General features: G+C 31.3%; 2 protein-coding genes across 2 annotated transcripts; one reads left to right on the top strand and one right to left on the bottom strand.

The window, feature by feature from the left end:
• The first annotated feature begins 148 nt into the window (after positions 1-148).
• Positions 149-2,829, top strand: LOC149905798 (syntenin-1-like). The gene is made up of 4 exons (XM_090105326.1): positions 149-709; positions 803-1,134; positions 1,318-1,581; positions 1,985-2,829. Exons 1-4 carry the CDS (start codon positions 482-484, stop codon positions 2,031-2,033), a joined length of 873 nt encoding a protein of 290 aa, XP_089961452.1. The 5' UTR covers positions 149-481; the 3' UTR covers positions 2,034-2,829.
• Positions 2,124-15,218, bottom strand: LOC149905797 (sterol O-acyltransferase 2). Its single transcript, XM_090105324.1, has 10 exons — positions 14,858-15,218; positions 14,376-14,610; positions 13,808-13,959; positions 9,961-10,097; positions 7,106-7,248; positions 5,967-6,096; positions 5,689-5,835; positions 4,549-4,686; positions 3,335-3,512; positions 2,124-3,066 (listed from the first exon to the last, which is right to left on the bottom strand). Exons 2-10 carry the CDS (start codon positions 14,603-14,605, stop codon positions 2,909-2,911), a joined length of 1,413 nt encoding a protein of 470 aa, XP_089961450.1. The 5' UTR covers positions 14,606-14,610; positions 14,858-15,218; the 3' UTR covers positions 2,124-2,908.
• Positions 15,219-15,892: the final 674 nt, after the last annotated feature.

Genomic DNA, 15,892 nt, shown 5'->3' with positions numbered 1-15,892 from the left:
ATCACAGGTACTTATTATTATCCATAGATAGCTATAGATTATTTATTATCTTTTCCTCTCTCTTTAAATGTCTGTCGGCTGATTTATTTTCTGTGGTTTTTGTTATGATTCATTTTTTGTTCGTGTAAAATCCGTAACGTAGATCCGTAAAATCGTACTTGAGTCTTGAGCTTTGGTCTTGAGTCTTGACATTAATTGTTTTGACCACAGTCCACATTGTTTGCTAATTGTCAATGAAAATTAAAATCTATTTTGCCAAAACCAACTGGATTTTCTGTTTTCTAATTAGTAATTAAATTTCTTTAATGAGTTTTCCTTTTTAGTGCTTAAACCGTATTTGTCAAAGTGTTTCTCGCTCAGAGGTTTCTCGTTTCTTAAGTTTTCCTTACATTGTATTTATACATATATATTTTGTGAAGACATATTTTGTGATAAGTACTTGTGTTCTATATAGATTTTTGTTGGGCTATATTTTAAAACCATGTCTCTCTATCCGTCACTTGAGGATATGAAGGTGGACAATATGATACGAGCTCAAATGGCTCAGCAACAAACGGCTCCACCCTTTCAGCCTGTATCTCACCAACAACCGAACGTCGCTGCTCCAAGTGCACCCCGACAAGTTTATCCGGCTCTCGGTGTTTATATGGGGCTGGAATTATCCCAAGATGTAATTGCTTTGAACATGCCAGAGTACCAAATACAAGTCGTAAGTCTTTTTATATAAGTTTAGAATAGTAGGTAATATCCTCTTAATTTGTATTGTATACACATTTTACAAAAATAATTGTTGTAATTGTAGGCGCAGCCTGGTACTGGAGCTAGCAATATTGTTGCGCCATTGTCGTACCAATCACCAAGTCTTTCGAAAGCTGTTGTGTCTGGAGCTATTCGTCAGGTGATACTATGCAAAGATAGGGATGGGAAATGTGGATTGCGACTTCACTCTGTTAATAATGGAGTATTTGTTTGCTATGTTGCTGCTGGGAGCCCAGCTGCATTGGCTGGCTTAAGATTTGGTGACCAGATTCTTGAAATTAACAATGTGTCCCTTGCTGGTATGACAATGGAACAATGCCATGCAATTTTGAAGAAATCTGGCCCCAATGGAATCACTATGGCAGTGCGTGATAGGTATGTCTTATTATTGTATTAAGTTTCATCAAGTTGCAATTCAAATTGTTTTCCAATTATCATAATTTAATGCTATGTAAAAAGGTCAAGTAAATATGATCTATTGCGTATAGTATGTTATTATCTTAGCTATAAATTGAATGTTGTAAATAAGTTAATAAATATAATTCCTTTGTTTTTCAGACCTTTTGAGAGGACAATAACTCTCCATAAAGATTCACTTGGTCATGTTGGCTTCCAATTTAAAGATGGCAATATTGTTGGGCTTGTAAAGGATTCATCAGCCGCTCGCAATGGTCTCCTCACTGACCACCAAATACTTGAAATAAATACTATCAATGTAGTAGGCATGAAAGACAAAGAGATATCAAAGGTTATTGAAAACAGCCCTTCTGTTGTGAATGTAACTGTAATTCCCCAGTACATCTACAAACACATGATAAGCAAGTAAGTATCCTGTTATGTTATGAGTCATAGCATATTGTAATAGAATAAATAAAATTTCATTTCATTTTCCTTGATGACAAACTTTTGACTTAATATGTTGATAATTGCAATTTGAATAAATGTTGTGCAATCAAATAAAACTGTCAATATTGATTTTATTTTTATACTTTATAATAGAAAAATGAATGGCCTAGATGGTTCGAAGGGAAATCAAATAAAATTTAAAATTTGGGTTACTTTACTATTTTATTATAAAAAAAAAGAAATTTAATATGTCTCCTTGCTTCCTCCTTTAGTCACGCCTTGTTCCAGTGCTTGAGCTCAAATCAATTGAGATTCTTTGTTTTGTCTTAAAATAATTTAAAATAATAAAATAGTTTTAATAAAATTTCTTTCTTTTCAGGATGTCAAGTTCTCTCTTCAAGGAATTGGACCGTACACCCGCCGTTTAAAGAGTATTTCCGATTTTGACCCCCATTTATATTGAATTTTGAATGTCACGAATTCGTTGTAGTTGCACTTTTTGTACTCTTTTTATATTAACATACATTTTTATTCTTTATTGAATTTTCGTCCATACAATAAGTTATAGATTATATTTCTTTAGGATTTAATTAGTCAGTAAGGGCTGTGAGTTACATTATTGCAAGTGAAAATGTTTGATTATTCATGAGATTTTATTATTTAACATTAACACGTCATATTGTGACTGATTTACTGTCATATTATAATATTATTGTAATGATAACATCACTGCAATGATTTAATTTTGTAGAATTGTAGACAAACAATATTAATTAATACATACAATATTTCATATATGTACATATTATCTAAATGTGTTTCATAAATAATAAATAAAATTAGTAGATAAATTTTAAGTTGACAATTATTTGCATTTACAGCATAGAAAAAATAATTAAATTTAATTGAAATGATTTATATTGAAATAGTGACATGCATTCCTAAAATATAACTGTATACATATTGTTTTTATTAAATGTTGAATAATATTTGAGATTTCTACAGATTTCTTTAGCTTGTAGTGTCTGTATACACTATTTATAGCACAGAAAAAAACGTACTGTTAAGGCCAAATATTATCTTAGTTATAAGTTAAATGTAACATGTATCCAAAATTGTTTTGTACCTATGTTTAGAATTTATTTAGTTTAGTATCATCTTTTCTATATGTAATTTTTATGAATAAATTTTATGAAAATTACAGTTGAATTGTTATTGTCATACTTACAAAAAATTTAATTTTAGCTAATAAATTCAATCTAGCTATTTTATTAGTACCTACATGTTCTAGACATTAACTGAATTAATAGTTGATTTCAAATGGATTTTCAAAGGTCCAATTCGGTTTGAGCACAATTTCGGGGCATGACCAAGACTTGGGAATAAAGAAGCTGTCGTTTTCTGTAACAGGACAATTCTTTCTGGCAAAGTATTCCATTACGTAGAGGCTCCAGAGTATCCCTGAAATAAATACCATTTAATTATATTGCAGAGTTATATTATAATATAATAATATTTTTGCTTTTTTTAACAACTGACTCCTATACTAGTCTCTTTAACATTGATTTTAAAATAACTAACTGACCCTTGCAACTTAAGCTGCTTTAAAAAGCAATATTCGAAAGAGGGAAGGTAGAGAATAAATAGTAGAGAAGAAAAAAAAACTTGGGCCAAGAAAAAATATCATCTAAATTTAGGAACTTATATACCTTAACAAAATTTTACTCACCTGTTCCTATTAAAAATGACAACCACATTAGGAAATTGAACATGTTAGGGAAGCGCCGACCGGCTGATGAGGTCAGCGGTAGTAATAATAGCCCCATCACACCAAATTGTATAAAAAGAACAGGATAAAAGAAACCGAATGACAGTGCCAGTACGATTTCATGCGCCACGGAAGATACCTGTATAAAGAAATATATAGGTACTATCAAGTAGGTACGTACAACCTACATACCTATAAATATATGTATACTTTATTTATTTTAATAGTTACCTACGTTGTAACTTGTAGGTGTAAAGATCGTATAGTTAAAAACTTAAAAAGGTACTGGAAATGATTCATTGACCTCCTAAACTCTCAGTCCAATTAGAAGTTCCGTTTTGTGCAAGGTACCTATACATAATTATTATGATATCATCCACTAAAACTACGTGGGTGGCTGGTAGTTACTTAAATGGTAATTTATATTGAATAAGTAACGCAATGCAATGCATGCAATGAAGTCTACAATAAATGAAGTCTTTGAACTTTTAAGTGTGATATTGTATCGTCATAAAAAAGACAAAAACAATGATTTATGTATCCAGGTAAAAAAAAATTATGGGAGCAAAAATTTATCGAGAAATTAATTTAGTTATTCTAACACTAGCTGCGTGGTTCCGCTCCTGTTGGTCCTAGCGTGATGATAATATATAGCCTATATCCTTCCTCGATGAATGGACTATCTAGCACCGAACCAATTTTTCAAATCAGACCAGTAGTTCCTGAGATTAACGCGTTCAAACAAACAAACTCTTCAGCTTTATAATATTAGTATAGATTTCGTTGGTATTCAAATAGGATAGCTGAGTCACTTGTTGTAAAATGGAAAATACAAGCCTTTGATAAGTCCAAGTCTATTAAATACTTTTGGTACTTACCTACTTACAATAATGTCATAAACGTTAACGAAATAGCAGAGTGTTTTTAATAATATTATCTAACTAAGCTAAGTATCATACATATAGTATGCTTTGTTATATTTTATACCTAGGTCTTTGTGTAGGAATTTAAATACTTAAATTTAGTAAAGATAGGAAAAGGATGCTTATACGGACTAACAGATCTTTTAAATTAAATTTTATAACGTCATAAGAGCGGAACTTCATGTAGGTAATCTTGTTCTCCCGTAATTCAGTTAAATTCAAATACATATGTATATTAATTATTCTACTTACGAAAAACACGGCAAAATATGCAAAGATTCGTCCAGCACGCGGAGCCAAAGGGAAGTAAATATAATCACGAAGCCAGCAGTGCACTACACGGTTCCAGGCGCGATAATAATTGGAAAATCTTGATTGTGTCCACCAATCCTGAAATTTAGAGTTAGTTATATTAATTCCTGCCTCACACACTTATTTAATATATTGAAGCTTCGAGTGAAACAGGTATATTTATACCCTGTTACCTTTAGTATTAGTTAGTTCTTTAAAGAAACGAATCTTCAATGGCGGCGCTTATCATTCCCTCTCGCTCACACACGGCCGTACGGTATGCAAAAAAAAAATGGAAAAATAAAATCACTAAAATGTATTTGATTTTCCCTATAATAGTTTTTATCATAAATTTACAATGACAATTATGCATTTGCGAAAGTAAATAATGTTTTATTGGAATTTGACAAAATATGTTCTTTGGGAAAAGTTGTTCAGTTTTATGGGCTTATTACAAGTATAATGGGGATTTTATTACATTCTGTATACGTAAATATGATAATTCATATAAATACACAAATACAATAACAAAAAAGTTTGTCAACAAACAATTTGAAATAATTAATAAAATAATTATCAATTTACGTTATTTTTATTTTCTTTTTTGATGATCCTACCATCTGTCAAAGTCAGCTTTGGCCGCCATTGAAGATTCGTTTCTTTATTGAACTGATTAATATATTATTTTATAATATGACGACGCGGTTGGCGCAGTGGTAAAGTAATTGCCTACTGAGCCGACGGTCCCGGGTTCGATCCCCGGTCAGGGCAAATATTTGTGTGATGAACTCAATTATTTGTTCTTGGGTCTGGGTGTTATTATCTATATATATGTATTTATTAAATATTATATTTATCGTCGCCTAGTACCCACAACACAAGCCTTAATTGAGCTTACTGTGGGACTAGGTCGATTTGTGTAATAATGTCCTATAATATTTATTTATTATTTATTATTTATTATTTAATATGTTTATATCCGTTGAAAGCTGCTTACGTATATTAACTATATACATATCATTTTACTTTTAAGGCTGAACTTTTTTACGACTGTACTCGTACCTTTTATAAGCAAGTGTTACTTTAATACAATTAGGGTACCTCATAAAAGAGACGGTCTCCAAACGTCAGCATCTCGGCGAAAGCATTGAGCCAAGCGTGTAAAAGGCAATAAAAACCACAGAGGAACGATATTAATCCAGGGAGAACACAAGCGAACATTCCACGGACAACAGTTCCAGCTTCAACCTAAAATATTTAAAACAATCAATTAGTAACAAATTACTTATATACCTACATACTTACCTACAAAAAATTTAAATCTAGGAACAATTTAGTTAAAAAATGCCGCAATGAAAGTTTTATATAATATAACTTACTTTTGGGGATTTACCATAATCAGACCAGTAAGGCAAAATAAAACGCTCCCATAGAAAGCTGTTGTAAAATATTATGGCTGCGACCTCAGCGAAGTGAAATAATACCACATCCCATCTAATCCGCTTTGTCCTGGAATAAACAAAATTATTAATGTGACAAAAATTTTACCTAATGTATACGGCTTAAGGTTAAAACATTTTTGTGTCCATTTTGAGAAATAATTCCAAGGATGAATATTTTTTATACTTACTTAACTAACCTATAGAATATTTAAGAGAGAATTTGCAAGAAAACAAATTATGTTTTCTGGAAATCCATGATATAAAATAAGATCTATAGCCATGGACGTATAAAAAAAGACGGACGGTATATCGCCTAAACATTGAGTGAGGCCTAGTAATGGCGGCGAAACATCCATGTGTGTGTGCCATGTTGCCATGGCAACAGCTGTCCTGTTGACAATGGCGGCTGTATTTTTTTCTATAAAATTTGCCGTAATAATTTTGTCATTAAAACATAAAAGAAATAACTTGCTTCCCTGTGGAATGTAATCCCTCGTGTTTTGTTATTTAAAATTGTACTGGTGCGACACCATTTAACCACGCAAGACAGCATTTTAAATATTTTTTGTGAAACAGTGACGCAGTTAATCAGTCGGTAGTTCACGACGTAATGGCGGCCGACTAGCTTACTATGGTGAGAGTGTGTGCGTGTTTATTGTCTTTACACGATCGCTAGCTTACTATGGTGGCTTCACGTTGTTTGTTCGTAATACGGCGTCCGTCTTTTTTTATACGTCCATGTCTATAGCTATATGTTTTGGAAACAATAAGTAAAATATTACAGTATACCTACACATGACCTACACGTAGTAATAATTAGTAGATATTATCTATCTTATAAAATCACCATGGTGAGTGAATAAGGAAAAAAAAAGTTAGAGGGGGTAAATGAAACTCTTCATCATATTCGAAATTCAAATTATATCTCGCAGCAATGAACAGTATCAAAATCCATATTAACTTAGTTGTGGACTGACACCCTGGAGAACATGGGGAAAGAGTACTTCTTAATATGCTGGAATATTCTGGTAATAAAGTTGAACCATGAAAAATTATTGTGTCGATGTGGTAATTACCTGGGATACGAATCTCTGTATAGAAGTGTTGGTGCAAACATATAATATACATAGTGCTTGAATGTAGGCAACGGTGTTGGATCATCATGGCAACGTGGGATACAGGTAATTGCTATAGAAGAAATCTTCATCACAAATCTGAACTGAAAAAGAAACGCAATTTAATATTTCTTGCTTTGTAAGACATTTCTACCGAATACCTAGATTTTGTAAGAAATGATGAAAATATGTAAGTACCTAGTATATAAGACAAAGTTTTATATATATTTTATTGTAGGTATTTGATCGTGTAACGCGTATCTATGAATTGTATTGAGATGTTGATTAATCTTGTTAACTATTTCTGTAAGCAGTCTCCATGATGGTTTTCATTCGAATTAACGGCAAATTAGTTTCACCATTCAGCGTCGTGGCTTCGTTCTTTTAATTAACTCAGATTCTATATTCATCTCTTTCTAATAACAGATAAGGCGTATGTTGACATCCATGTTGTTTCCCTTTCTCGGAGCGATCGGACGGAGTATAGGGCCATATAGTGCGTTAGTAAGTAGGTATGTATTAATTACCCTGTTTTTTAGTGCAATGATGTTGGCGTATGCCACGTCTTCTAGTATAATAGAGTCATTGGTACAGACCCGTTATACCTACATGAAGATTTATTTTGTATCTACATTATTGATAGTAAACCGAGAATAAAACTACTATGAACATGCGTTTATTACTCAATATCCATTTTAGTTCACATAGAAGCGTATATGAAAATGTTTATAGCAGAAATGATATGATATTAGTAATGTGATAGAATAAAGTAAGGAATAAAGAATATAACATTGGTATTCATATATGGCTTCTAGATGGAAAATAAAACATCATTATGTATTTTCAGTTGCACGAATCAATCGATGACGAAAAAGGTCGAACTAAATTGGGTTAAATATAAAATGCTTTGAGGAAAAAGAAGGTAGTTACGTTTATTAATTTATTTGAACGCGTACCAAAATAGACTCGCTGATTTCCAATAACATTCTTAGTTACATAACTACATTAAGTTTTCTTGTGTGTAAGCCAAGCTTATATGTTGTCTTTATTTCTCGCTTCCACAGCAGATAAAGCTCTAATGAAACTTGGCAAGAACAATAAAGCTTACATAATTAACGTCTTTCAGACCACAATATGCTGTGGGTGTGAAATAATTCGCATTTCACGTTGAAGTAACTAATTGAACACTATCAAACTTGTTGAATCAAAACGTGGTAAAATATATGGACTAGTTTTCAATATTAGGATGACGTTATATGATTAAAATATATAGAATTGGTGTTATGCGGTATGGCAACAGTAGGTATAATGGTGTTTGTCAGCAACATACGGCACGGATGGCGTTATTTACTGTCGGCGGCCACCGGCTGACGAGGGTTTCAGCTGATTTATGTTACATTTCACTTTCTACACTGTTTTGCTGCTTTATATCTTCATACGTATTTCCCTCCCACCGTAATGGTCAGGTTGGACACGAAACATTTTCTTGTTGAATCCATTAGGTACTTACGACTTAGGCTTTGGTGTTGGTCTAGACTCTAGTGTTAATGTAATATATTGTTGTGTATTGTTCAGTTTGTTTGCAATCAGTAATTCTATATATTATAATTATTAATAGTAGTACATATAAGAAATATGTTTACCGGTAACCACATCATTATTCAAAGTTACCTAAGTGTCGTTTTTTATCATTTTTTTATTTCGATGAAAATAATCTATTTTCTTTGTACTTTTCCAATTCTACTATCTGTTTTTGCACTCCCACTTCTTATAGTGTACATTATTTTATTTTAAGCTTGTATGCAAGCTTAAGAAACTATGTATATGCTATTTAAATAATATGTATAACGTTAGTTATTAAACTTTTGCCTACCAAGTTGTATGACGGGAGAACTTATTTCTTAGGTAGGTTCTAAGTTTATGTCAAACATATTAATAAGAATAATTTTACTTTCCACTAGCATATTTTATGAAAGCAAATGGTAATGTGCATCTGTAGTAGATAAATTAGGTATTTTATTATTAAAACAAAATAAAACACGTGGCACTAATCTTATGGATAGGTAATATATCTAGTACTACAGTTAGATTTAATTTGAATAGTGTAGGTGGGAACCTATTAATTATTACATTGCATCGCATCGGTACCAATAAAAATGGCAATTGTTTAAATCTTTACGAAAAGGGAACGTCCATTAATCACGTGATGTTTTTGTAGGAATGCTCATAGGTAATACTCTGTGAAGGTTAGGATGTCTGTGGTTAGGACGGATAATTATTATTCGAATTGGAGACTTAGAATAAATAATTAAAATTTATTACAAGAGAAAAGGCAATGGAAATAAAACAGTAAATTAAAAATATTTATGTATAAAGAGGCAATTGACTGCTGCAGTAGTCACTACATACATTTAAATAATTTCTTTAAAATAATACTTATTATCTTTTAAGCAATTATCAAGACTGTTCACTGGATTAAAGAGACTTATACGTAGTTATAGGGGATAGCAGAAATATATTGCTTTTAAAATCTATGACATTTGAAGTACCTAATCTTTTTACGCTAAAAAGGTCAGGAAAATGTAAAAGGTGAATGATTGTGTATTATATTTATAGATATTCTTATTCTGTAAGAATGTATTATACAATATATGTAATGTGAATGTAAAAAACAAAAATGTATCTGTTATTTTCATCAAAGCTCACCCCAACTTATTTAGAAAACTAATATATACGTATAGCCGGAAACCTGTTATTAAGCGCGTAATTTATTGTTCTATCCCTATGAAATACCATAACAGATACAAATGAGTTACCATCTCGCAAGAAACTGTGACGGATGACCCTACAGCCAGATGTTTGCTTCCTAAATCCCAACACGTCACGCCAATTAAAGTTGTCTCCAAAGCGATTAGACATCCCAAACCAAATACGGACCATATTTGACATGCCGCTGAAAGAAACAAAAAGAGTATTAGTATAGAAGGATTATAACTAGATAATTATTTGTCTTCTTTTGTAGAAATATTAAAAGATTGGCATTAGATACTATCTATACCCGAAGGTAATATTTGTACGTCCTAGAAAGTTCTCTGATCACAATCATTAGTTTTTATCGCCTTAGTTACAACTAGAATGTTGGAGAAGAATACTTCGAGATTTTTTCGAATACTTGATTATTATGTAATTTATAATCATATTAACAATAGATACTAAGTTAAAAGGATCAAACTGTTAAATATTACGGAATTTGATTTTTAGGTAGGTATCTTTTGATGAAATGAACTTGTTTTTAAAAATTCATTTCAAGACAATTTTCCCAAATACACTTTTATATTTCTTATCCAAGAAGTTTGTTAGCGTGATTAAGTTTGAGACAGAATAAGCGAGTTTCTGAACAAAAAGGTCAGTCGGATAAGCCTCGGTTAGTTTTGTAAGAAATATTTTGGTATCCCGGATAAACTATTTTATACAATAGAGATAAAACATAGTAAGTTGATATTATGTATAATAATTGTGGATACTTAATGAATTAAAAAACATCCCTTGACCTTATGGGTACAATATAAAAATCTTTCATTATGAGTTTGCTTATGTTCTTAACTTCGATATTGATAATCTTGGCTGATCACAAGGATTATTGTTGTGGAAAGGTTGCAGGAAAGTGAGCTGAAACTTTGTGACGTGGTAAATTGGGCCATCGAGCGACTAAAAGATAAATTCTTACAAGATTCACTTTACTATAGTTTTAAAAGATCTTTGATGCGTTATTTTTTGATATTGTAATAGAAAATATACTTTAATGGAAGATATAGTTTATATTACTTTGATATTTAATAAAAAATCGCTCCAAACAAATTTAAAAATCGTCGTACTTATTTTAATATTTCCAAAACTTCTCCGAGAATATAAAATAATTTATAACATTTTTTACGCTTACGAAAATGTTTTAGGTAAGTACTCCTTTCTAGTTAACCTTGTTTCTCAACGTATTGTTCTATTTGTGTAGCTTTATTGGAGTCAAGATTTTCTCAAATTGTATTTTCTGTAAGAAACTTCGTCGACATTTTATTAAGTACCTAAATAAGTATAGACAGGGTGTTATATGGCAGAAGCTATTGGATATTTTATCACATAAGCTTCTACATACTTTGTTATGTAATAGGGCATTGTTTTTATGTACATTATTCGAATGCAAAGTAAAGGTTCCGTTGTTTACAAAATTGTTTAAAAAATTTCCGACTGCCATTTAATATTTAAATATTCAACAACTTTACCTTACAATGCGGCTAAGTAGGTACATTTTGAACTTTTCAAAGAATTGTAGCTGTCGTTGAGAAACGAAGGATTTATTATTTATAAACGTAAACTCATGAGAGAACATTGCTAGGAACGTCCACGTCGGTCGGCGGTTCAGTCCGCTAAATTATGTAAGAATTCATAACTGACATTTTTAAAAATATGTATTATATATCAAACGGCGGGCCGTATGTTACGACATTATGGAATTAAGTACAATAGAAAATTGTAGATATTTTTATTTTTTTTGTTGCAAGGGAATACTTTGTCATTTCCAATCAATCGATCGGATGCTGCATTTAATACAGTAGTCGCTTGCGACAAAAGATCCGATGAGTTGAACCGAATTAATCACGGTTCATTTAAGATTTGTAAGTGCTTGCTGGACCATAAGGCTGGACTTCGTGTGCAGCAACTTATAACTTAGGTATGTGTGATATATCATTTAATACTAGCTGCGTCCCGCGCTTTCATCCGTGTAAATGAGTTTTTCCTTTTAAACCTACTATTCCTGTGTGAATATCAGTATAAAAAGTAGCCTTTAACTCCTTGTAACATCAGCTATCTATCAGTGAAAGTCCCGTCAAAATCGGTCCAGCCGTTTCACCCTATTACTACCCTACTCACTATTTATTAAATGGCGGGTATTTTATAATGAGTTACTATGTAGGTACTATTTTAATATTACAGACACTAGATTTTAATATTGATATATTCTTCTTCTTTTTTCATTTTTATATGTAGGTATTAGTATAAGTACTTAGATATTTTGCCCATTTGAAGTCTGTCTTGTGTATTGTCTTTATCACGTTTATACGTTGTGTTAGTAGATAATTATTATTTATTTATTTTAACAATGAACTTGATGTGCAATATTACTACTATTTTAGAGTATTTTAAGAAATACCTAAATTTAATTAAGGATAAAATATAGAATGTAATTAATGTATGATGAGCGCCAATCTGTGACCACAACGCAACGTAATGAATTTTTATCAATTTATATTTAGGTATGTTCACAAAAATTATCGAAATAATTTACGGGTAAAATTAATTTGATAATGAAATATTACATTGTTGTATGCAACTCTATGGGTTATCAATTCAATATTTTTTAAGGTCAGCAAACTCGGTTTACAACATAATATGATGAAACTTATCTCAATTTATGTTGGTCAATAGTCTTCTTTTGGTTCATTCTGTGTTCAGAAAAATCTAGTAACATGACCAACACTTATACTTTACGTGTCACAAAGATTCAAACATGTTAAACTGAATGAATTTTATTTGTTATAAGTATGTCTTCTTATATTTCTTTCGTTTATTCTATGCGAGCATTCCGTAGGCAATATCTCTTTTAAATCTATGATATTTATCATTCCGATTTCCGTGTAATGTTCACACGTATACAGTATGCTAGCACAGGTGCATACTGTTCCTTCAATCTCATAGTCCGATGGGGCAGAAAATTTGTCCGGAGCGACATGGCTCACGTTTATACCTACTCATCACTTCATCAGTGTTAGTATTGTATAAATACATAAATATAATTGTAGCCCCAACGTTAAACATTGAGAAAATAGTGTAATCGATTAACAGAAAGTCCTATTATCTTTTCTAATATTTAATAGATATATATCTTTCCATTTATCTATACATATGTACATAAAAATGATGGCGATTCATTTTTATTATTGTTGAGCGTGAAACTCGAAAACGGTGCGACCAATACGGCAAAATTATCTGGATGTAATCATAGCTATGGCCAAAATAATAATAGTGGTCCTAACATACTGACATTGCAAAATGAGTTTAATAGAGTTGACAAGTTCATTTGCACTAATACTAATATTCTTGGCGATTGGGAAAAATTAGACATGTAGGTACTTAAATTATCAGTTTGCACGCATTTTATCACAGTTAAATGTTATTGTCTATACATGATAACCCTTTAATTAAGTGCTTATATTATATTCATTAAATGCGGCACATAAAATAACATGCTTATATAAGACTAGCTTTTCGCCTGCGGCTTCGCTCGCGTGGATTGCAAAATTTTGTATCGTAGATTTTTGTTTCATATAAAATGGATCTTAATATATGTTGAAACTAATATATAAGTCTTTTAACTTTTAGTATTTGGCCTAAAATTGTCCAGAGGTTTTGTGTAATACACACACATTCAAACAGAAAAAAATTAACTACACATTTTTTGGGCTCTATGAAACATGCATATTTCATGCATTTCGTTGCATGTTCCGGTTAGGTACTGTTTTTTATATGATATTTATATGCCGACAATGAATCGTATAGAATTCAGAAAACCAATAATAATTGATAAATAATAGAATATGAAAGAAATACCTGGATTGTTTTTAATAAGTTTCCTCGTAGCAGCGTATATCCTTAGTCCTGGGTAAAATAGTAGCGCTAAAGAGAATTCGAACAACCAAATCTTAATAGCGCGCCGGATATCTCCAAATCCATGAACAACTGTTGCAATGCCGATATTAATTCTATTAAAAAAGGAAATGCCATATATGTTAAATTAACTATACATATCCTATTATTCTAAACGTATTCATTGAATTCATAGAACATCCGAATACGTATATTAAATCAACCACTTTAAGCATTAAGTACACACCAAAGGTTAGAGTGTTCATCTAATAGTTAATTCTGGGAATTGTAATAGTAGCTCCTTAAGTCCTTTGTGGATCTTTTAAGGGTTATTTGCATACTAATATAGAAAAGGTTTAGGTGGTATTATGTAGACTCTATTGTATCAACTCGGGAGCTAGTTATTTAAATGATGTGGAAAATCCGGGGTTTAAATACCAAATCCAATTAGAAAAGTAGGCTTTGTACTGGCGATAAAATGTGAAATGAGATATTGAACAAAATATTTAGGAGAATGTAGTATTTTACTTGCTTTCCACGTTCGACGAGGTCGTATGTAACTGTGTCGCAGAGAAGTACAACTAGAATAGCTACAAAAATATGGTAAATAGCTCGGATATGCAAAGAGTGTTCTTTAAGAACCGTCAAAATGGATTCCCTGTGCATGAATTCTGGTTCTTTTTTAACTCTGCCTTCGGATACTGTTCCATTGTGCTCTCTTGCTGAGTGGTGGCGATTGCGTAAAACGCCTATTTTTTCCATTTTATCTGAAATATAATTTTCACTTATTACAAAGCAAAAGTAAATAAAATGATTTACTTATATGCGAGTAGATAAATTAATATTGAAAAGCTGGAAATTGTGGAAGGTCTTTTAATGGAAAAATAATTATCATATTTCTCATTTTGAACTTATGCATGTTATAAAAAACAACTTGTATTTAACTATTTCGATATGGTCATGAATATAAATTATGAATACTTATTTTATAAACGGAATTACGTAGTTACCTACCTTTTTTTAATTTCACATTAAATTAAAGCGCCACTGTTTACCAAAATTTTCGCTTTTCTCTTTTCCAAATATTATTATTCTAAACTATTGCGCAGAATAAATTTTCTGTCACCAATAACGAGCAAATGTTTACGCACTTCAAATTGATAGCAAATAAAGCTTGTTTACGCGAATTCTAATATATTTATTCCCAATAACTGCTAGATGACCCAATTATAGTCCCTATGCGGGTAACTATTTGCACACATCGTTTGTTTATAATTACAATATTTGTCAAAGGATGTATATAATATGCCGATTATAATATCTATAACTGATACATAACTATAAACTGTCCACATACACAAACGACTTGTGATCAAGTGTATATGCTCAAAGTATATGAATTGTACCTACTCGTATTCAGGCATTTGGTTTATCAGAAAAGTCATATACATGAGACGCAGTGGACGATTGTTTATATTATCAACAGCTGTTACTTTGATAAGGGAAAAAGTGAACTAACAAAATATGTAGATATGGTATTAAAGGTACATGGAAGACATATATACTTAATAGACGTTACGTAGTAAAACATTCAAATGTAAAATCAACCTTATATATTATTGATTATTTGAATTTGATGAACCAATTATAAACCATTTATTTATTATATCATTTATTTATGAATCTTTACTCCAAGAATAATAATTATATACTAGGTACGCCACATCTTTTGCCAAAACCGATGCAGATATTTGATGAAATAATTTATTGATGAAATAGATAGTTAATAAAAATATAATCTATTCCATTTATGCATAGTCTATACATATTTTCATCAGTAGATACATCTGCTCGGGCTTTGTATTTGAAAGTAAAGACATGTTATGTAAGTTTTATAAGTATGTTCCATTGAAAAAACTGGGGTATTTTCAATGGAACGCCACCGTGAGTAGGTACAATAATCTATGACGCTATAAATCCTTCCTTTCTACGTAAGTGTCGTAGGTAGACCGCAGTTCATCGATTTTGAAAACGGATTCTGGAACCTTT

The sequence above is a fragment of the Colias eurytheme genome, chromosome 9 (assembly GCF_061535395.1).
Source record: "Colias eurytheme isolate Ceu_HAF_F1 chromosome 9, ilColEury1 Martin Lab GWU primary, whole genome shotgun sequence".
NCBI classification, from domain to species: Eukaryota; Metazoa; Arthropoda; class Insecta; order Lepidoptera; family Pieridae; genus Colias; species Colias eurytheme.
The sequence above is the reverse complement of the archived record's forward strand: the minus strand, read 5'-3'. Positions and strand labels throughout refer to the sequence as shown.

What these genes read in the sequence shown, in the direction of transcription:
- LOC149905798 (XM_090105326.1), top strand. Translation starts at nt 482, where the DNA reads ATGTCTCTCTATCCGTCACTTGAGGATATGAAGGTGGACAATATGATA. An exon ending in CAGAGTACCAAATACAAGTC is followed by an intron (nt 710 to 802) that starts GTAAGTCTTTTT and finishes TTGTAATTGTAG; the next exon opens with GCGCAGCCTGGTACTGGAGC. An exon ending in ACTATGGCAGTGCGTGATAG is followed by an intron (nt 1,135 to 1,317) that starts GTATGTCTTATT and finishes TTTGTTTTTCAG; the next exon opens with ACCTTTTGAGAGGACAATAA.
- LOC149905797 (XM_090105324.1), bottom strand. Translation starts at nt 14,605, where the DNA reads ATGGAAAAAATAGGCGTTTTACGCAATCGCCACCACTCAGCAAGAGAG. An exon ending in GACCTCGTCGAACGTGGAAA is followed by an intron (nt 13,960 to 14,375) that starts GCAAGTAAAATA and finishes CTTTTTTAATAG; the next exon opens with AATTAATATCGGCATTGCAA. An exon ending in TCACAGTTTCTTGCGAGATG is followed by an intron (nt 7,249 to 9,960) that starts GTAACTCATTTG and finishes TTTCTTTTTCAG; the next exon opens with TTCAGATTTGTGATGAAGAT.